This window comes from Gavialis gangeticus, unplaced genomic scaffold (genome assembly GCF_001723915.1).
Source record: "Gavialis gangeticus isolate Ggan-Ray unplaced genomic scaffold, GavGan_comp1, whole genome shotgun sequence".
Lineage (NCBI taxonomy): Eukaryota > Metazoa > Chordata > Crocodylia > Gavialidae > Gavialis > Gavialis gangeticus.
In genome coordinates, this window is record NW_017728997.1 from 28840590 (window position 1) to 28864079 (window position 23490).

A 23490-nucleotide genomic window follows, 5' to 3' on the forward strand; every position below is an offset into this window, starting at 1 on the left:
TGGAGTTTAATCCTCTCTAACCTGCTGCAGATCACTGAACTGCAGTGCAACTCTTCTTAGCTTGTCTGCATACCTATTCAGGATTTTTGGCCCAGAGAGTCCTATGAAGTTGTAGATCTCAAAGCACCTCACCAAGATATCCCAGAGCTACTTCATACACCCATGACTTATTCTTACAACTTGGGATAAGGACCTATAGACAGTCTTATGAATTTATAGTGCAACCAAATAAGAGGAATATCATAAATAGGAATCCCAAAGTCTGAAGACAGGCTATATTGGTAGTTTCTGCCAAACCCTTGGATAGCTAAACCTGATAAAAGCCAGGAAGAAAACAAACATGTTCTAATGGAATTTACTCAACATTTTAAAAATGTCTTCATGGGCAAACAAATGGACAGTTGTGATGAAATAGGACTTTCTGCACAAGAGTTCTTTTCTATGCATTTTCTTGCTCTACACTGTAAATGATTTGTGCACATTAATAAATTAGATCTTTATAATTTTGACTGCCTCAATAGGGACAGAAAATGAAATGTGTCATTTTTCTGAACAAGATTCATTAAGCCTGCTATGTTTAATCTTTCCTATTACTTTATTGTTCCTTTCTTACTATGTGTCTGCTGCTTTTCATATTTAACAATTTTTTATTATTACTACGAGTGTTCACATCAGTTAAGCAGAAAATCAATTTGCTCATTGACTTTTGTTATTTAAGGTTTTTTCTTCATAGCAGCAGTAGTCACTTAAGATGTAGCCAGCAGATTTAAGTATTTTCAAAATCATTACTTAGATTCTTCTTCCCTTTTCCATTTTCAGCAATGCTGCCTGTGCTGCATGTGGCTTTTAAATATATAAATTTACATATGAACTCGTCTGAGAAAGATCATGCCTCAGAAGTACAAGACCAATAAAACAAGCCTCTTGTTTTATATGAGGATGTTTTGAAAACTAATGGCAATTTCAAAATAAAACCATTTTGAGTACATCATTTACTGGGCCACAGCACTTCTCTACATAGTCATAAACAATAGGTGTGTTTGACAAGGAGACCATCAATGTTCCCCACTGCTGTGTAGTTTTCCATTGTGTCAGAAAGAGAGAGCACAGGTAGCCCTTCTATCATTAGTTTAAAAAAGACCCTTGTATGAATGTGAGACCAGAACATTTACTAGGAGGGGAGAAAGACAACCAAATATATTGGAGAACAAAGTATTAAGATTTATTTTGGGACCATTAAAGGAAAATTATATGTGGAAAAAGATCTAATAAGGAGACTTTGTGAGATCTATAAAGATGCAAATACAGTACAATAACTTTAGTGTGGACTCAGCATGTGGTCAGGATGACAGAAGACAGATCTACTCAGAATCACTTGGAAGGCCATTCCTCCAGTTAAAATAGCATTGAGAGCCATTAATATGAATTACCAACAACAGAGAAAGTATGTCCGTCACAGAAAGAACTGGGGCCAAATGGTGAGGGTAGTCATGAGGGTGGTCCAGTGGTTGAGCTACAGCATAGTAGTAGAATATCTGAACCCCTTAATATATTAATAGTAAATAAACTTACCACCAGGTAAAAGGTTTGCTTTTTCTATGTCTTTATCTGGGTCATATCCTTTGTGACACAGCTCTTTTCTAGCTATCTTTGTATCTCTGTTCTTATCAGCCAGGCTGATGTTAAATTCTGTTTTTATCCAAAGTATAAAGGACTTTGCCTACCACATAGAGTAAATGTCCCATATAACTTTATTAGGCAGCATTTACTGTGGAATCTAGCAATTGAGCAGGGACTCAACTGAAGTAGTTACAGTATTTTTCTAACAAGCCTGCCAAAAAAATTATAATGTGGATAATTTTTTTCCCTCTCAATCAAATTTCTTGGTCTGAGCAATTGACGTTCTGATGGAAGAATGAACAAGAAGCTAGGACTAAGGAATCTTGAGTTTTAATTCTGACTCTTTGGGCATGCCAAGAGTTAAGCAGAGGTATTTGAGCTAGGTGTGACTGGCCACTGCATTGTGCCATGCAGATAACATCCATTGCTCCTCTGCCTTACTGTGAACAAATTACAATGTTTTTGGTTATTGATTTCCCCATAAAGAATTTAACTTCACTAGCTACTTCACAGTTCATGTATGTAAAGTGCTAACATATCATTGCTACTGTCATCATTATTATCGTTTTTATTATGATTGTCTTTGTGTATATATGAATTCTGCTGTATGATACATATTTCTAAAGGACCTGATCCAAAGTTAATATGGATATTTCAATGGAGTTTTTCTCACTCCCTGAACATGACTGAATTTCTTTACATACATCAGAAAAGCACCACCCTATCCCTTTTTAAAAAACATTTAATTTGTATCCGAGGCGAATTAGCCAAAACTAATTCCAAATCCAAATGTCCAGAACCATACGTGTCCCTACTACTGGCAAACATCCTCCACCCACACCTGGGGCTTCAGATGTTTCCAATTCAAAGTAAATTACCTGTGCCTGGCTTACCATGCGCAGTGTTAAACACATGCCCCCATTCTGTCAGCTTATTAAGATAGGGTTACCATATTTCCAGGTCCAAAATAGACGACACCTGTCACTGGCGGGGGGTGTGTGGGGGAGGAATACGATGGAGGGCAGGGGCAGTGACATGCCGGTGCCCTGTCCCTGCCCATTCTGTGCCCCTTATTGACAAGCCACATCCCACCCCCAGCCCTGCTGCTGCCCTTCACTCTGGACCCACTGACCCCAGTCCTGCCATTATCCCTCACTCCCAAACAGCAGTACCTTGCCCCCCACCCCTTGCTGGTGTCCCTCACTCCCAAACCACACCCCCTGGCACCCCCAGCCCTGGAGGTGCTCCTCACTCCAGACCCACAGCCCCCTGCCCTGTCTCCCAGCCATGGCAGTGCCCCTTGCTCCCAACCTGCAGCTCCTGCAGGTTGCAGCCCTCATGATGCCCCTCACTCCCTACCTGCAGCCCCTGCCCCCCTGCCAGTGCCCCTCACTCCTGACTCACAGCCCCCTGCCCCCTCCAGCCCTGTTGCCCAGGCCAAGCAGCTCTTGCATTGTGCACACGCCCGCTCTCTCTCTCTCTTGCTGGAGCCCGTGTGGGGAGCACATGACCCCTGACAGCCAGTCAGCTTGCCTACTGCTCCCAGCCCGGAGCAGCCAGATGTTGACAGCAGAAAACCTGGACATTTCTTCTTATTTTAAAAACCAACCCAGATGCAACACAGGGGTCCACAAAAGAGGACATGTCCAGGAAAACCCAGCCATATGGTAACCCTAATTAAGAGTTATGCAGCCTTTATTATAAAAAAATAAGTATCCATTATCCCCTCTATCCTCTTTCCATTATCTAAGAAATAGGTTAATGTAATGTGAAATCACCCTTAACTTGATGTATTATTTCCCTGTTTTATTTGGGGGAAAATATCTGATCGCTACATTCAAAAAGAACACTATGAAACTGTGATTTTAATATACTTTATTGAAAAAGTACAGTTTTAAATTGTTTCAATGGAACAAAGCAGAAAGTAATGGTTATCTCTGCCTATCTATTAAGTCCTGTTTTGATGAATCATGACTATCATATGGCAATTTCACATTTGCATGATTTGCAAAGTAAAAAGAGAAACCTTTTCCCACATATCTTTAAGATTTTGTATCACCAACAGTTTAAAATCATGAAATGCTTATGTTCTGACTATACTTCATGTCCTCTATGTTGCACCATTTCTCAGTTCACAGTTTATCCATGTATTTAGCATGCCAAGTGAACATATCAGTCAATGTCACCTTGAGAAAATCATCAAAAGCAGAGGAAGAAGAACAAGGGTAGGTTTAGCACTAAGGCCTAGAACACCACCACATTCTCTTGCATTCTCCTTTAAAAAAGAACAGAACATAATTAAGACAAAACATTAATAAAATTCATCATGATCCATGGATGTTTATCAAAGCATGTATGCAGGGGATACCTAAGACAAGAAAACAAAATTTGTGTGGCCTAAATGCAGAAAAATAAAGACTGTTTGTAAGCTACATTAGAATCAGTTTGTAAGCTAATAAACTTAAAGCATGGAGTCTAAAGCAGCAGCTTGCTGAGGCATGTTGTGCTAGCACTGAATGGGAAACAGTCAATCTGCTTTACTTGCTTATTGGCCAGCCCACAACCTTAGACTAACAAGGCTATGCTACTTCTGATTTGGGAGATAGTATGAAAATAGCTGATATGACATGTCTCAGCATAAAACCACCCTGAACCACATTCCCAGACTTCCCAATTCTTTTGTAAAGTAGACTAGCACAGTATTAATACAAAAATCTATCATTCTGAAATCCTTATAACCTAGCAAAGATGAAAGCTTATAAAGGTCCGTATTCTAATCCACCTATTGGGTGTCTCAGTAGACTTCGGTGCCCAAGTGAGAATCTATTTCACCTTGTTCAAGTGCATAAACTGACCTTGACATTGACCTACTTCTGTAACATACCATCATCTGACTCTAAAGCAAAAGTCATAAAAAAGCAGCAAGGGAGACGAGCATCTCCCTACTTGTGTATTAACAGTTTTTCAGGAATTTCAACCAGATGGAACAGAATCACAGTTAGGTGCCTAAGTCTATTTATGTGCCCAACAGTAGGCCTGTTTGAAGCGGCTAGTATTAGCTTCGGATTCAGCTTCGGCCAATTCCGGGGGCCAGTGATTTGATTCAGTTATTTGAATTGCTGTCCTGATTCAATTCAGCCAAATCTCCAAATAAGCCAGGCCAGACCCATCCCCTGCCTGCTCTCCCACACTGGCAATGGCTGCCTCTCCTACCCCAGCTCCTGGTAGCTGGGGGAAAAAACAGCCCCAACTCAGTGGGTGCTGCCAGGTGGGGGGAGATCCCTGCTGCCCCCCACTGCCCATGCTGTATGGGAGGCTCTGCATGAGCCCCCCGCTTACCCCCTCACTTCCCCAGTGTCCCCATGGGTGCCAGCTTTGGCCCTTTAAGAAAAAAAAATTAAAAAAAACCCAGACTCACCATTCCTGCTGGTGGGGGGCAATCCCTGCTGCCCCCCACTGCCCCACACCATATGGGAGGTTCTACATGAGCCCCTGAAGCCCCAAGGCCGCACCAGGAGCAGTGAGTTCCAGGGCTTTTTTTTTTTTTCTTTTTCTTAAAGGGCTAGAGCTGGCCTGGGTGGGAAACCCGTGTGGGGACTGGGGGAGTGGGGAGAGGTCAGGGGGCTTGTGGCAGAGCTCACCATGCAGCATGGGGCAGTGGGGGGCAGCGGGGATTGCCCCCCCATCCGGCAGCACCTGGTCAGTACTGGGGCAGTAGTCATAGGGGTGCTGGGGGAGCAGGGGAGTCAGAGGGGCTGGCAGAGGTCCTCCCATGGTCCCCTTTCCCTCCCCCAGCCCCCTCTCCTCTGCCCCTAGTATTTACCAGCTTGGAGTCGGCTGCAGCTCCCTACTGCAGCCACCAGAAACCTCTCTGAATCTTTTCTGAAGATTCGAAGAACTTTGAATCAATTTGGGTCTTTAAATTGGTCCCCTGATTTTATTTGGATTCAGAGATTCAGCCACTGAATTGGGCCGAATCTCCTCTGAATCGAATCACCACCTGAAGCTTCGCACAGCCCTACTAACAGGTGGAACAGAATGTGGCCCAAAATATATATACTGTACAAAATGGAGACCTAGTCCATATTAAGTGTTTTAAAATTGTAAATCAAATCATTAAATCATCTCATAAACATAGGGAGCCTAGAGATGTGCTCTCACATGTTCTACTTAGAATGCATTGGAGCAGACATGATGCGAGTCTGCTCCACGTTCTAATTAGATAGCTCTAGCATCACTTCAGCATCACGTGTATTAAGCCCTCACCACCCCCCTATGTTTCAAAATGGCTGTGGGGACAGTATAGTTAAAGCACATAAAATGAGATTTAGCTAAATTGGCCTAAAGCCATTTTTAAGTGTGTGGGGCTTAATGCACATGATGCTGCAGCCAGCATTCCTTCTAAGCTATGTGGCATGCGCAGTCACACAAGTGCACTCAGGCTGTGCTGCCAGGAACGTCTGCATGGCTACACATGTTTGTGCAGCTTAGAGTGAATGCTGGCTGCAGCTTTTGAATTAGAACAGCTCTCCAGCAGCTGTTCTAATTAAAGCGTCCCCCACCCCTGAGCATGTATATAAGCAGCTAAAATTGCTATAGCAAGATAATGGATATTAGGGGTGTGTGAAATGGGCCCTATTCGATTCAGATTCAGCCCAAATCAGGGACAGTGATTTGATTCCTTGATTCAGATCACTGTTCCTGATTCAATCTGGCTGAATCTGAGTCTGAAGATTCAATGTTGATTTGGAGAATCAGTGATTCAGCTATAGACACAGCTTTAAATGTTTTTTCTACATACCTTGAGGTACCAGGTGCAGCTCATGAATGCTGCAATGCTGGGGTGCATGGAGCATCCCACAGGAGTGTGTGTGGGGGGTCCTCTATGTGCTCGGAGGCAAATCTGGAAGTGGATCAGAAGTACTTCCGATCCACTTCCGCGTCTGCCAGGGAGCACACTGCCCCCCCCACACTTCCCCACACCCCTCTGGCTTGGCAATTGGCCATGGGCCTTCCAAACCCAGGAGACACCAGTTGCCGAGCCGGGGGGGTGAGGGGGGCCCCCGTGCACTCCCCGGTGGACCTGGAAGTGGACCAGAAGTGCTTCTTGTCCACTTCCAGGTGTGCTGCCAAGTGCATTGGGGAGCCCCCCATGCTTCTGCAGGACACTCCACGGGCCCCAGCACTGCAGCATTCATGAGCCGCCTGGTACCTAGAGGTATGTAGAAAAAACATTTAAAGCTGTGTCTATGTCCGAATCGATGAATCTTTCAAATGTCTCTGAATTGATTCAGAGGGTTTCAATTCTATTTGGAGAGATTCAAAGGTCCTCTGATTTGATTAGGATTTGGAGATTCAGCCACCAAATTGAGCTGAATCTCCACCAAATTGAAGCAGGGACCAAAGTTTCACACAGCCCTAATGGATATACTTAAATTATTTATCACTATAGGTGCCAAGTCATTCCCTGCATGACACCCAAGGAGCTAGGTTTACTTTTAGAAAGTTCTTTTTCCTATTTCTTTCATTGCTGTGAATGGGGTGGAAGAAAGACCCAACCCAGAACCTTAGCTAAGAGACTTTCTTAACCTATGTGAAATCCATTTTGAAGTCCATGCACCATCTGGTTCAGACCAGAACTGGAACCTTGGGCCAGGTACAAACAGTACACTTTTACCAGTGTAAGTACTTGGAAACTGGTCTATACCTGTAACAGTATAGAAGTTCAGTGAACATAAACTTGTTTAATAATGGTGGAACCTGGTCTAAGATGGATCTGGATTGATATACACTCAAACTGAATTGATTTAGGATAGACTGGGGAATTGAACTTCTGTGCCAGATCCCCTATTGATTCATGTTAGAATCACAGAATCATAGAACCGGAAGGGACGTGAAAGATCAAGTCTGGTCCCCTGCTGTGGGTAGGAAGTTACTGGGCTCAGATGAGCTTGACAAGGTTCCTGTCCAGCCTCTTCTTGAACACCTTTTCAAGGAGGGTGACTGTACCACCTTTGCTGGAAAGCGCTCCAGATTCTGGTGACCCTTACAGAGAAAATGCTTTTTCTTATGCCTGGCCTGAATTTACTGTCTATTAGTTTATGCCCATTGGTCCTCATCCTCCCTTGTGGTGCCTTCCTGAAGAGTTGCTCCCTTAGTTCTTGATGCTCACCCCTGACACACTTGTAGGTGGCTATCAAGTCAACTCTCAGCCTTCTTTCATTTGGACTGAACAGGCCCAGTTCCCGGAGTCTCTCTTCATAGACCTACCCTCCATGCCCTTAGCCATACAAGTAGCCTGTGTCTGTTTCATAGATTTCATAGACATTAGGCCTGGAAGGGACCTCGGAAGATCATCAAGTTCAACCCCCCGCCTGAAGGGCAGGAAGTCAGCTGGGGTCATAGGATCTCAGCAAGATAAGCATCCAGTTTTCTCTTGAAGGTGTTCAGCGTAGGCGCTTGAAGGTGTTGGCATCCCAGGAACCTTTGTGGTCTTCTCCTATCCCTCCTTGCAGGAAGGGACAATACCACTCACCTTGCGCTTGGCTGCTCTGGCCAAGCACCCAGCCAGCCCCACACCTGGGTTCTCACAGAGCCGAGTCAGCACAGTGGCTGACGATGGTGTGGCAGTGGTAGGCATGCTTGGCCATGTCCTGAAGCCCGGTTGAGCTCCCTAGGGATGTGCCTGCTCACAGGGACATGGGAGTCCCCGGGTGCATGTGTGGAAGCCCACTAAGGAACCTCCGTGCACCCATGAGTGGGTGCAGCACCAGGGAGCATAACCAGGCTGCAAGGCATGAACAAGCTGCCTGCAGTTGACATGCCTGTGGCTGATGATGACAGGGGAGGAGGGGAGGCATGCTTGTCTGTGCCCAGAAGACTGTCAGGGGTGGCCCAGATACTCAACCATGCTTGGCTGCAATTGGCAGTCTCTGGCAGCTTGGGGAGCCTACTGGGAAGCATGCCAGAGTGCCCCCAACCTGCTGGCTTCAGCCAGCGCAGGCAGCCTGTATGCCCCTCCCCACCCAAAGGGCGGATGTATGTTCTGTTTGTTCCTGAACTAACCTACGCTGCTTATGGAAACCTGCATAAGTTTGATTGATTCCACACTGGGCTTTTTGAGTGTCTGTACTTAGCTTTGGTTATCCATATTCCAGGTTAATATCTCAGCCACTCATCCATTGCCTGTGCTGTGGTGGGTTTGTCTCCCCCTTTCTGGTTTTGACCAGGAATTCCATACTGGATCTGAGAAAGCTTCCTGAACTTTGTGCCAAAATGTTCATTTCTGCTAAAAGTGTCAATGTTGGCAAATGGGAATTTTCTATCATAACATTTCATCAAAAAATTCAGTTAGCTCCAGTAAGCAATCCTGTGACTAGCATTAAAGTGAGGAGACCTCAGAAGTTCATGGTTCTCCATTCTGTTCCTAAATCATACCTGTATCTCTTACATGTTCCCTGTAGCATATGAAAGCAGCTGTTAATCGTTGTATTTAGTACAAGGCTGCTAGAAAGTGTTCACATTACTTTCAGTCAAAAAATCACTTCTCCTTATTGCTGTTCAGAGTATCCAGCACATCAGCTTTTCATCCTAGAAGATTGCTCTGTAAACATCTACTCAATGGGAAAAAAATAGTTACCATACAGGGAAAAAAAGAATCAAAACTTACTTCAGGATGAAATCCATGACAAGATTCTGGGCGCCTTCTAATCTTCTGAGATTTTAAACGTTCACATTTGAGAGATTCATTATGTTCACAGCAGTTAAGGAGAGATCTTATAAATATTGTATTTAAATATTCAAAGCTTGGGTTTGAAATGAAGATAAAGTATACCCATCGGTTCCTTTCTTGTCCCTCTTCTCTGAAACCCATTTGGTCAACAGAAGAAGTAGGGCACAACTCTAAAACTTTTCCCTCAGTGCTGTGTCATTTAGGCCATGTAATCTGCACTTACATTACAAATTTGCCATTTCAGCAATCTGTAACTGCAATAAAAATACACTACAGATTCCATTTTGCAAATTTCAGTTAATGAGAAGAAACAAGTCTCAGTCTGGCAATAGAAGAACAGTGCTGAGACTATAAATTAAGTTGTACATTTACTTTGTTACAGACCGATCTTTTTCAGATATTCAAAATACAATGTTCTACAATGCTTTTACTGAACCAAGTCAGCCTTAAAAAATCGAAGAATGAGATTATTTCTGAAATTCCTGTGGAAGAGGTATTCAGTGTCTACAAATTATCTTTGTCAAGATGCACAACATTTTCAAAAGTGTCCAAGTGACTTAGAAACCCACTTTCAGAACTGATCTTGGTACTTTGGGCGTGATTTTCAAAGATGTATAATCATAAAGATGGAACTTAAAATAGCACTGACTTCCCAGTGATGTTCAATGGACTTGGACACCTAAAAGCTAAGATACATTGAAAATGAGACAAAAAGGTGATCCTCATCTGACTTCAATGCAGCCAGACAATTTATACCAGCTAAGGATCACATACTTAAGTAGCATAACTTGGGGGTGGGGGGAAAAAAGGGTGCAGTGAGCAGGACACTAGCTCCAGGGGCTGATTCAGAGTGGGTACTAGAATGGCAGCCCACAGGGAGTGCATTCTGCTGCCACTGGCACCACCACAACACAAGCCCATGTTCAGGGAACCTGTGCTGATGCAGCAGTACCCATGCCACTGCTAAAATAGCAGCATCCCCCATGTGAGACATTAAGCCCCTACCACATCACACATGGTGTCATCATTTCAAGTTACACCTCTGATTCCTTTCCTTTTAGGCAGAAATGGTAATTTTTTACACACACACACAGAGCAATTTTCTATATCTGAAATTTAGGCATCTCATTTATAATTTTCAAAATAAAGGATATATCTTATTTCTATGGGTTCCATAGTAATTGGTGAGACAGAGTCACATTTGCATTCATTATCTACTACCACCATGAAGAGGTTGCTGCTTGGAATTTGCTGGATAACAAAGGACCTGTAAATTTAAGAGTTAGTGATTAATAGTGACATTTTCTATTGCAAAAAGTTTCTTAGCAAAGAGTTCTGTTAAGGCTTTTTCAACATGTGAACAACAGTGAAAACAACACAGTACACAAGAGTGCACCAATTCATATATGTAAATGAGATGTGTATGGTCATGTACAGATGATATTGTGCAAGACTCTTCTCATTTCATATACCTGGAGGTGCCCTTCTTGAAGTCGAGTGACTGTGGAAAGAACAGTGACATAGAAGATGCCTACACACATCTTGACATAGAAGATGTTCCATGTCAGTCAAGAACAGGGTTGTACAAAAAGATGTTTGCCAGTGAGGAAAGCTACTGGATTTCTATTGACGCTTATAATCAATTCTAATGGTTTTGGGAACCAAGAGCATTTCAAAACAGCTCATGGATTTATTTTATAAATTCCAAATCAAATATCCAGTTATATACTTGCTATTACTATTAAACATACTCTCACTTCAAGGATCCTGATCTGCCTTAAAGCTCTGCTAACCAAGAACCACGGGCATTCTCTAGCCCAGTTGTGACAACATGCAGTTCCCAACTTTGCATGCATAAGTCAAATTATGGGTGGTTTTATTCACCACTGAACTTGCATTAAGCAATGTGAACTCAAGAAGAGGAACCCAGTTAGCTGACATCTGGCCCTGCTGAGAGTCATTATATTGCCAAGCCAATGGAACCAAGATTATGGGTCAAAGTTTTATGAGTCAGGAGGCATGTATTGCCAGTGGTAACTAGCACTGCACTCAGGGGAGTGCTAGAAATATTCTTTCTGGGCATAATTCAACTTCCACTAAGGCCAAAAAGTCCTTAATGATTTCAATGGGGGTTAGATTAGACCCACAATGGACCCCAGGGAGGGTGAAGACAAGAAGCCAAAGGCTGCAACATAAAGAATAGCATGAACAGAACAATACAAGGCAGTCTGAGGCAAAAGGGACTGGGCTGCATCATAACAGCCCTATTCAAAGCCAGCCCTAATGGATACAATTCAGCCCAGGATGTAAAGTAGGATCTTTCTGGCTCAAAGCTGGTGATTTACTTATTTTTTCTTATGTCAGTATTTACCTGTCAGATCAACATAACATCGTCTTGCCACATGTAACATTTTTTAAAATTGGCACCTTCAAGACTGAGGTTTTTCTGCATGGTGAGCTGGTGAATGTGTATGAAGTTAGATCAGGGCTTGTGCATGAATTGATGTGGACAGAAACATATTTTCATTCAGACATCCCCATTTAAAATACATATTGTCTTACAAAGAAAACTCCTGGGTTTTCCAAAAATCACAGAGGATGAAATATGGGGGAAAATAAATTCTGAACCTGGCTTGAGGAAAACAAAAAATTGGAAAACCTGCTATAAAAATATTGCCAACAGAAAGATTAAACATTTTTCAATATTTTTAAAACTCACTGAACCACCATTAAAGTTACACTCTGAGAGATCTGCAATATGTTAGTGTTATGTTTATACATGAACTATACATTTATGGCATAATGTACTAGGCTGAACTTTATAAATGCACCTACAAGCAGCTGGAGCATGTAGCAAGGCTGACATCATTGTAATGGAGCATCTGTGGCTTTGTGGATTTGTGTGTGGGAGAAATAGGGCCAATAAAAGGAAAGGAAGAAAATTCTTTAACAGAAAATATCAGCAAAATAGTATATGTATGAATATCTTTAAAAAGTTATAAATAAATTAAATCTCAAAGGAGAGGAAAAATGTAATTTTAGATTATCCATCTCAGGAACTGAAGCAACCCTGTTCTAGTTTTTCTGAAAGTTACATGATTCTGTTCATCTCTAGAAAACAAGCTAAAAAAAAAAATCCAAAAAATTCAAAAGCATTGACACAATTACTGTTTGCTGCAATTGTTTGCTCTTTTTAGTTTTTTTTAAGTGACCACTCATCAGTCCAAGTTGAGGCCTGCCTGACCTCAGATGTTTTTTGTGGATTGGCCCCATTTAGAGGGTCTTTCAGAGACACTCAAATATGTGAGAAAGCATGTGTTTGGTAGTCTCTCTCGTTGGGCTTAATGTTAATATTTCATAAAACACGGACATACTTGCCATTTAATTCTTTCATGCACCCAGTCCTCTGGGGCCTTGTAATGACTATACAGCATAGGATATTGCTTTGTTATAAAACATTGATTTGTGAGCTTTTCCTGTACCCTCACCTAGCTAGGATGAAGAAGGAAGTGTTTTAAGGCAGAAAGTTTACATCTGGAAGCCATGACAATGAGTAGACATCTATACAGTTTGCTTCTCTACAAAAATCAAAAGCTGCAAAGAGTGTTAGAAGCATTTAAGCCTAAGAGAGCATTTTTGTTGGCAATTTGATGCAGTCATGTACACACCTTAGCTTAAAGAAACTACAGGTACATGAAGCATACAACGCACAGTATTAGTTTAATATGAAAAACCTTTCTAGGTTTGTCATATTTATTATATGATCAGATAAATCTACAGATATTATCTGTAGTGTAAATAGGATGGAGGTTTATATGTCTTAAGTATCTAATACTATGAACTACCTGTCTTGCAAAGAGGTTACATATATTCAAAGATTAAACACTGCTATTCACAGTCCAACTACCAGTTCAACAGGAAATGCTGAGTGACAAGCACCTTGCAAGATGAAACAGCTCACTTATGTGCACCATTCTAAGGGCACCTCAGATAAAGCTTTGCTACTTCAATATGGCTTTGGTTCAGTAAAGCACCTAATTATATCCTTCACTAGGACTTAGCACATGTGTTAACATGAGTCTGAATGGAAATATGTTCTTAAACTCAAACTTTCTTTGAGTTTAAGGAAAACAGCTAGTGTTTTAATCATGCTGTTGCAGCTTGTAAAGCCTTTTTCACCTCTGAGAAATTCTATTCTGTTTCATCTACCACATGCAGCAAATTAATTTAACATAGACTTTTAGAAAATAAAGATAACAATTTAGGATTTACTAGGATACATTTTAAAGTATCCCGCTTATCACATTTGTTTTTCATTCACACACTTCAACAAATTTACTTTTCATTATCCTCCAAGGGAAATTATAATGCCAAGTATATGTCTTCATCAATTACTGATTTGTGGGGTAATAGGGAAAGGATTAGGATGTCATCATTAACTAAGAAAGTGGGTTGAGCGAATAATTTGGAACGAATATGTCATTTGGCCAATTTAGCCCTGTTTTCTACAAATGAAACAAGCAGATCAGAGATTTTGTCAACTGAAATTATTTAAAATTCTGTCATGGAGATTGGATGATTTAAAAAAAATAAAGAATTGATCGTAAGCAAACTTCTAGTGGGTGGTTCACAATTCAAGGTACACTGGTTATCTGTGCCTGGCCAGATAAATTACTTGCTAACATTTTTGTCCTCCAACGGGTAAACTATACTTATGTCTGAGTCTAAAATTCAGTTGCCATGGATATATGCACATGCCACTCTGAAATGCATTTTAAGTGGCTGAATCTCAACAGTTGAACAATTATGAAAAACAAAGACAAAGAGCACACAAAGATAGTCAGAGCAAAGTCATTTCCAACTGAACTATTCAACCAAAATGTTTGGCAGTATATGCCAAGCTCTAGTTGTGAAGGAGAAAAAACTCCAAACAGGAGGCACTTCAATGGCTGGATGGAGAAATAAAAGAAAGTTGCTGACAAAATAATGAAAATGGTCTTGGCTTTCCTCTGTGAGCCTCTAAAGTTGAGATCGCAATGACTGCTTCTGAACCACCTGCTGGGTTAGGCTGTCATTTGTGTCACCAACAATATTAGAGCCAAGTATCAGTGATAGATTAAGGCCTTTTATTGAATTTTATTACTGGTTTAACAATCAAAAGAAAGTCTATGTTTAATAGCCTCTGCTTAATATTTATGGAAATGTTTCATGTTTAAAGGGTAAGGCTCTTTTTAAGTTCAGTAATGTAAATCTTTTGATTGGAGCCTTTTGCTTTACAACAGTATCAAAATCATCGTTTGATAATGATAGCACCCGGAGAGTCCTGCATACTTCTCCATACATAAAATGTAATAAACTTCTGTGATCCTTGTTTTATTGAAGCCACATTGAGTCAATGAGAACTTTATTAATCATTTCTACCCATCTTTCAACCACTGTGGAACTGGTTTGGTTTATTTTCAGTGCAGATCCTGAGGATCAAAACAACCTTGAACAGGAAACACCTCCTCACTCTGCTTTCACAGGGAAGGCATGGAAGGAAGAAATGAAAGGACCCTTACAAAGTGGGGTAAAGGGTTCTCAAGAAAATAAGGTCAAAGAAGTACACGAAAGTAATTACTGTATTTTGGTTCACGTAATTAAGCACCAATGTTTTTCCATTTGCATCCCTTGTTTTTTGGCCATTTTGGCATCAACAGTATGAGTTCAATGCAAAATAACTCATTGAAAAATAGACCCATGTTTTGCTTGAAAACAGTTTTTGCTCACAAAATGCATGTATTTTAGTAAACTTTTCCATGAAAATGAGCCCATTTTTGAGTGTGGAATGAGATTAAAAATGTGTGTACTTTAAGAATCTAGCTTTGCTTTTGCAAGTATGTTTTCTAAACTGTTGCTTAAGCTGGCAAATTAGTATGGCACCCTTGCAGTAAGTAATGTGCTTTTTTGTTCTTTGATATTTCAGTATGGTTGGTGCAAAATGTACAGAGGAGGTACAGTTGAGGGGTCCTACTCACCCCACCCCTCAACTAGTTGTTTCTAGCCCTTTAGGACAGCATACAAGAGAGCAGCCTGAGCATCTAGCATCCAGAAGTATCCTGCCTGTGCTGTGGAACAATGCCAGACATCTAAACAATAAGACTGGCTTTACATGGATCCAATTGCAAAACTTTCAAATTCTATTTTAAAGTTTAAGTCTGAATTTTTCACTTTCACTCACCCATGAAAAAGTTTTAATCTTGTTGTATACAACTAACAAATAATTATTTGCAATCAATGGATTGTGTTTCTGACTGTGACTGAAATGTTGCTGGCTTCAAATTTCCATTCTGCAGACACACTTTCTAAACGTATTCATTACTCATTTACTCATTCTGGAAGAAAATTTGAAAGCGGCAGAGATGGTGGTTACTTTGAACTACAGCTCCATAAATGACCATGCGCAGCTTTACAGAATTTAAAGTAAGCCTCCCATCCAGTCCCAAAGAGCTTCATGTCCTCCAATACTCATTGACAAAAATGTGCACAGGTGTAGCAAGGTAGAATAGGGCCTTTTGCTGTCCTGGCTATTCTAGACATGAGCCTGGTATAAAATTTGATGGGAAAATTATGGATCAGTTTTATTGGAACATGCAAAATCCAGTGTGCCAGGCAGAAGATGCCTTGCTTCTCTTGCTTGCTATTTCCCCTGTGTCATTCTTTTGCTATAAACTTACTCAGCCCACAGGGGACCAAAAATGCAGTCCAGGATCTGTGTGGGCTTTATGATAAGTGACTGGATTGCTGCTGGCTTTCAGATTTCCTTTCCCAAAATCATTGGACCACAAAAGAAACTGTTGAGCTAATTTAGAATCAAATATCCAAGAAAAAATATGCTCGATCCAGCAAAGCTAACTGAATCTTCTTTATACGGCTTAACTAAAACCACTTCTGCTAAAGGAAATCGACATTATTATTATTAACAGTTTTTTCCTTGGATTTCCATGCAGGCAAGGTAACCTATTTCAGTTTGCATATCAACAATATGTGCATTAAATCTAAGTCTCTCCATTATTCATAAAGCAACCAGAGAGGAGCCCCGACTCCCCAAACAAATCTTGGGGTTTAAGGCAACTGGATGGACAGGGTAGCCTACTTTGTTTGGGACTCATAGCAGCCCAGACACCTGCGTGAAGAGCAGATAAAATCAGATTCACAGAAATCCCCAAGTTCTATGCAGCCATTAGAGTGGACAGCAGTAGTGCCTTCTCTCTGCCAATGAAACCCATGAACTATACAGGAACAAAGTTACAACCCCAAACAGCACTACGCAAACCCTGATTTTCAAAGACATCTCTAAGGAGAAAAAACAAAAATACAAAGCTTCTATCCCTGCCACTCACTGTTTTTCCCTTCCTTGTTTTGAGGCAGAGGTCATAAAGCATTCAAGCAACCCAATTTGAATGATGAATATAGGTATTTGAGGAAGCAGAATGACATAGAACTTGAGTTCATCTAAAGACAACACCTTCCTTCCACTCCATGGACTGGAAAATCTACAGACTTGTGATTTTTTGGGGAAAACTTGTGTCTAAGTAGCTCATTAACTCTGAAAACAATTAGATTAATTTTAACAACATTTAGATAGATAGATAGATAGATAGATAGATAGATAGATAGATAGATAGATAGATAGATAGATAGATAAACTCCACTTTACCTGTGAGCAGTAAGTCTGGATGTCTGTCTGTCTATACATGCAATATGTGTGTGTGTGTGTACACACACACACACAATTATATGTTGCTTCTAAAATATGCACACACAATATAGTGTGAACATAATATTTTACAAGCAACTTTTACTTGTATGCTTTTACTGCAATGTTTTGTATAGCACCTATCATTATTAGTACAGAATAGCATAATGGAAACCTACCTTTAAAGAGATTTAAAAAGTAAAAGTTGCTTGTAAAATATAACGCCTACACATGCGCATAATATTTTACAAGCAACTTTTACTTTTTAAATCTCTTTAAAGGTAGGTTTCCATTATGTTATTCTGTACTAATAATGACAGATGCTATACAAAACATTATGTGGTCATAATGAATGTATGGCTTAGGTAGGGTTTTAATCCCATGATTTAAATGCTGTACAGATCCATATTTATTTTCATGATGATGGACACTGACCATTTGATTTAACAAAAAAATTAATTTCCAGGTTTTCTGTTTTTCATTTTGTCTATAACCATTGTGGGGACTGTTTGATACCATTGCTTAGTGCTACAATGGCTGGACATATTTCTAGAGCCAGGCTATAGTTATAGATATCACTCTGCTGTGACACTGAATACCGTATCAGCCAAAAATGATCTATTGGTTCCCACAGTTTTCCTTGCCACAGGTACTGCTGAAATGATTAATAACAACACTGTTCCAGAAAATATAACATGAAGAAAAAATGGGAAAGAATTTAATCCTTGCTGGAAAAAAACAACTTTTCAGACTTCTTACCTGGAGTGAGCAACTAAAGTTCAAACCTGAAAAAGCAGACTGAATACTAAAGTTGCTGAGCACCTGGAGCTCCCCTGGAATTCTCTGGGAGCTCTGATTATTCAGCACCTCTGAAAATCTGGATATAGATTTTGATTGCTAACTTTGAGAAAGCAAGCCTGAAAATTCTGGCCCCTGGTGTTCAGTTGTTACTTTGGAATTTGGTTTTCATGTTTGTCAGATTTTGATCTTTCCTATTTTTAAAAGTAAAATAAAAAACCCACATGTGTACATTAGGGTACAGTAAATGGAAAATGTTGTGCACTCTACGCTCAAATATCTGTTACTCACATAACTGTCGGTTGCACAGATCCAACCCTAATGGTCTGGAACAAGCTTTGCCCATTCAACTGAACTGCAGATATCCGTTGTTCTGGTTTCCAACTCCCATCATGTGTTTTCCAGGCTGCCGACTATGTTTCCAACTCACATTTCTCTCACTTATCCATTTTTAAATGAATGAATTAAAGTTAAATTACAGTAATAAATTAAACTACTTAGCCTTAAATAAAAGATGAAATAGAAAATGGAATATTTTTTTTACAATTTATAAAAGTAATGTATAAGCCAATAACAACATTTTGGAGTTCCTGCACTTTCAAACTGTATGAAAAAACCCTGTGGTTGTCTGATATGGAAAGATAGATAACTTCTTGGACTTCAGTCCTGCTATCTGACCCAGGCAAGGCAAATTCTTATTACTGTTCAGAGCCCCACTGACTTCTGCTCAGTTATGTGCATTCACCCTTCAGCTCATACTACAGAAGTTTAAAAGAATGTGTCACATTACATATTTCCTGAGAACACAGAGGAGTTGATAACTGGGTGTGAACTGCAGTAGTGATGTTGATTTGTTTCAATATGGAAATATAAATGAAGCTTCTATTAATCCCACTAATAACTAACTATAACGGAATGCCCTTCTGCTAGGCCAACATTGTTCAAATAATAATACAGTACAACCTGCTCACTGAAAATGTTATGGGACATCCAAAACAGTTGAATAAAACAGAGCTTAAAGATGGACAAGGTACTGGTGCCATGATGATCTTGCCAGTTTCCCTGGACTTCAGTCATTTCTCTTTATGGGGTTACAACCAAGCTTTAATTAACTGAGAGCTAACAGTTGACTGGGCACGTCTACACATGATACTACATCAACGTAGTGTCAAGAGGCACAAACTGTGACACTGCAGCTACATCTCTGTAGCAACGTGCTCCCGTGGTATAGTGCATTGCTATGGCAACATAGCAGCTAAAATAATCACATGCCACTGGCACGTGCAGTATGGGCTGTTACTGTGCTGTCAGTTCTTTTGGAAGTACTAAATGACAGCAGTAACAACAATGTGACAGGGGCACGTGTTGACGTGCCCACTGAGTTTAAAATAGTGGGTAGTACTTAGAGCTATGTAAAATGTCTGCCATGAAACCAAACTCCCTGTAAAATATGCCCAATATTATGAATGTGAAACTTCAGCCAACCTTCCCGCACTTTTTGTATGCAACTCTAGATTCATGTTTGAAGACAAATTTCTTGATTGCGAATTACCATACAAAATTAGATCAGTAGTCCATTGAATCCACCATCTATCTGCTGAGAGTGGCCAGATACTTAAAGAAACAAGACAAAAAACTCACAAATTGTATTTAAACTAGAAAATACAGTGCTAAAAATGTATTAACTAATATGTTCATTAATGTTTTGATCCTACTTCGACAACTGCAGTCAATCCTAAGGCACCTTTCAGATAACATGCCTTTGAAAGTGATAAATCCTCTCTTCAATAGCTTCTACATGAAACCTCCTATCTTTGTAGTCTAGACACAAAATATTGTATGATCATACACTATAGGGAAAGTTTCTCCATAATTCTGGGAGGTATCACTTTTGAACTGAAGGCAGGACAATTCCCTCCAATCATTTCCACAGTACAGAAAGAAATCTTGCTTTGCACTACACACAACTTGAAAAGAGTGAGAACACTGGTCTTCCATTGGGAGTGCGTCTACACAAAACTCTATGTCACTGTAGCGACAAGCTATGGTGATGTAGCTCATTGCTACGGTGATGTAGTGTCACTGGGCACTAGCCATGATACCACTGCTACTGTGCAGTAGCTTGTTGCTACTGCACAGTAGGGTCAAAAATGACCTGGACATTACTGGGACTGCGCAGTACCAGTGGGTACAGTGTAGTCACTAAATGACTGTACATTACTAAATACGCAATCAGGGGCATGTGTAGACGTGCCCTGGAAGGGCTAGCTCAAGAGCTAATCTACTTTACACACATTGTACCAGTAGATACAGTGAAGACACAACTTATACAGCTGAAGGAATTATTGGGAAGTATAGTCAATCACTTGCCTAATAACATCACTTTGCTGGTATAAAGTGAAAATATAAGGGAGAGGGGGAAATTTTCTGGTATAGCTATGTCAATTGTTTCACACCCCTAACATCATAAATATGCCAGCAACACTTTGTAGTGCACAATTGACTGAACTGTACATGACCTGAACCAGTGTTTCACCTATGTATTCTAAAGAAGGAATGCAACATACTTATATCAGTATAATCAAACTTTGCATAGGTGAAGCACAAGACTGGTAAACACAGTAGGCATATGCTGTATTATAACTTGAGCTGGTATAGAATTACCACAAGAAAAAGCAATATACCAATTCACTACATCAGCATAGGCACAGTGGCCACATCTATACAAGATGCTGACTGCGCACTCATTACTGCGCAGTCATTTAGTGCTTGTATAAACAAGTACTAAATGACTACGCAGTAACCCATGTTACTGTGCAGTAGCACCAACTAAGCTTTTTTTCTGATGCTGACAGCACAGTAGCCCGAGACTACTGCACAGTAGCATCACGTCATGATTTCTGCCATGCAACACTACTGAGCAGTAGTTTCAGGCTACTGCACAGTGAGCATGTCATGTAGATGCAGCCATTGTGTATAAAATTATCCTGGGGTAGCCATTTGCTATAGGCACACTGCCCTATCAAAAAGTGGTTAGGCATAGTAATAGTGCTTACTGAGAGCTGCCACCCTGAAGAGCAGTAGTGTGAGGATGGGTGCATGAGCAGGGCACAAGCTGGGTCCTGAATTAATTGGGAGGGGCCACCAGAGTGGAGCAGGTGGAGAGGGTGCCTCACCTTCCCATCCTCCCTCAGCTCCAGCTCCAGCAAGGGGAAGGCACAGCAGGAGTGGTGGTAGTGGAGCATGTGTCAGATGCAGCATATACAATGAAAGGATGCGTTAAGCACTAATTAGATAACTGGACAATAAGATGCATATGTATAGTACTTGTGATATATACATGTATACAATGATGATTGTATGATATCATATTGCTCAATATTATATATATCTATATATATATTTGAACAATATGATATCATACAATCATTATGATAGCAATGATACAGAAAGTTGCATCCAAGCTTATTAGGAATACTGTAAATCATATCCTGAATATCTAGACAAGCTTGTAGTTTCAGTTATTTTTCATAAAGATTTGCCATGAACAGCTGTCAAGTTTCTTAAGAATAATTTTATTTTCCTAAGTTAAATGACAGTGCATGTTAATAAATATCTCACATCTTTTACAGCTCAGAAATGTTAAAAGTGCAGATGGATGTCACTTTTACATTGTTTTTTTAATCAAACAGACTGCACTGTAAAGATTTATTATTAACTGAAATAAACTCCTTCATGACTCTAAGTACTATCCATAATAATTAATTACCTTAAAAGTTCACTGAACATTTTTTAGTTTTAATTAATTTTCCTGATCCAAACAGTCTTTGATATGTGTATCATTGATTGGCAGTATATATTACTGTATTTACTTGAATGTAAGACAACTCTGAATATAAGTCAGCCCCTCAATTATTACATTCTATATATGGAAAATGTATAAATTTGTTATAGTTTTCCAGGTATGGAATTGAATTATTAGATGTTTGCCCTGAATTTGTTCCCCTCCCGCTGCTACAGCAAGGAAAAACATCTGGGGGTTCAGGTAGCCCCCTTACCCTTTGCCCCCCACCACCTTCTTCCCCTCTCCCTTCTCCCCTTTACCACATAGTTCACTGAGCTGGGCTCCAGCACAGTCAATGACATTTCAAGCCACGGTGAACCCATGTTCTCATTAGGCTCCTCCCCCCACAACTCATAGCTGGAACCAGGTGTTCCTGTCACAAGTTCTGGGATGCTCCAAAAATGTATATACAAAATAGGCACAGGGAAGCTTGGTCTGGCATCATCTCATAGAAGGCAGGGACACACAAATCATATTTATCAGCCTAAGGACGGCAGGGGGCAACAGAGGGATTCTGGATAAACCATTTGGGACCCATTTGGTGATGTTTGCTAGACATTTAAGTCTGGTGAAGAAATAGGAATCATTGGAAATGGGAACAAAAAAAGCAGCTCAGGTGTGGGAATGAAGAGATGTGGTGGCACAGTAGGGGGTGCTACTATGGAGATCTATACAGTTTACTGTGCCAGGCCCAAAAACTTCACTTTGAGAGTCTCTCACAGGGTGCCTACAGCTGGCTGTCCTGCTTCTTGGAGAACACCTGCAAGCCTGGGATAACGCTGCCACCACCCAGGCACTGGTCTCTGTTAGGGCTCTGTACAGCCTGGGGCACACAGACCCTGCAAACAATGAGGGTGTTTTGCCCATAGATAATATTTCTGGGTGCCTCTTTCAGCCCAAAGCATCCCAAGATAACCTCAGGTGGGCTGAGGGAACATAAACAGACAAGCTCTGCTGGCTGGGAGCAAAAAAGATTTGCCTCTCTGTCCTCCATAGTACTATAGCAAGGCATGCTGTAACCTGATATCTTTATTGATTTGAGGGGGGTGGGTGGGGAGAACACGGAAGTCAGAATACACTTTGAGCAAACATTATCAATCAGAGTCTTATACAGTCTTGGAAATAATAATCCTTTAAAAATGCATTTGGCCTAGACATAAATCCTAACTCCTGGCTAATTTCCAAGTCTTTACTTATGGAGAATCATTCAGGCAGCCATCTGGAGGCACGTTGCTTGTGGCTTTTTTTTCAAAATGCCTGCCAGAGGAAGAGAGCGCTCCCCTTCCCTGTAGGAATTTATCTGGCCAGGTCACCTGATTGACCAGCCTGTACCAAGAAGAAAACTAGGAGATAAAGGGGTCACTTGTTTGGGCTCAAGTGAGGGGCAGAGAGAGCGGGATCACTTCACAAGAGGAAGTCAAAATGTATGCAGTGTAGTGGCAATGTAGTGGCTCACCATGACTCGAAAAAGAATCGGCACCAAGGGGGATTGCATGCAATGGGTATTACTATATATCTTATGCAGACGGACTGCATTAACCTATCCAGTATGTTTGTGTTTTATAGCTGGGCTCAGTGTTGGCTGTACTTAATCAACTTCCTAGTTGGTTTCCATTGCTGAGCACATGCTGCTTTTGGCAGCAGTTTAATAATAATAGAATATTTAATGAGATTTCTTCGTATGTGAATGTAAGACAAGAAGCTTCTCCGCCATGCAGATTTGGGGGAAAAGTCTTATCTTGTGTTCAAGTCATTGTA

General features: G+C 40.7%; 1 protein-coding gene across 1 annotated transcript in view; it reads right to left on the bottom strand.

The window, feature by feature from the left end:
- Window positions 1-3478: 3478 nt before the first annotated feature.
- The window catches only part of CACNA2D3 (calcium voltage-gated channel auxiliary subunit alpha2delta 3), a 1192973-nt gene continuing 1172961 nt past the window's right edge, over window positions 3479-23490 (bottom strand). The window contains exons 36-38 of the mRNA XM_019504610.1: window positions 10507-10619; window positions 9290-9372; window positions 3479-3895 (exon numbers count right to left, since the gene is read on the bottom strand). Coding sequence (XP_019360155.1) covers window positions 3803-3895; window positions 9290-9372; window positions 10507-10619 — 289 coding nt within the window. The 3' untranslated portion in view covers window positions 3479-3802. The remainder of the gene's footprint in view (window positions 3896-9289; window positions 9373-10506; window positions 10620-23490) is intronic.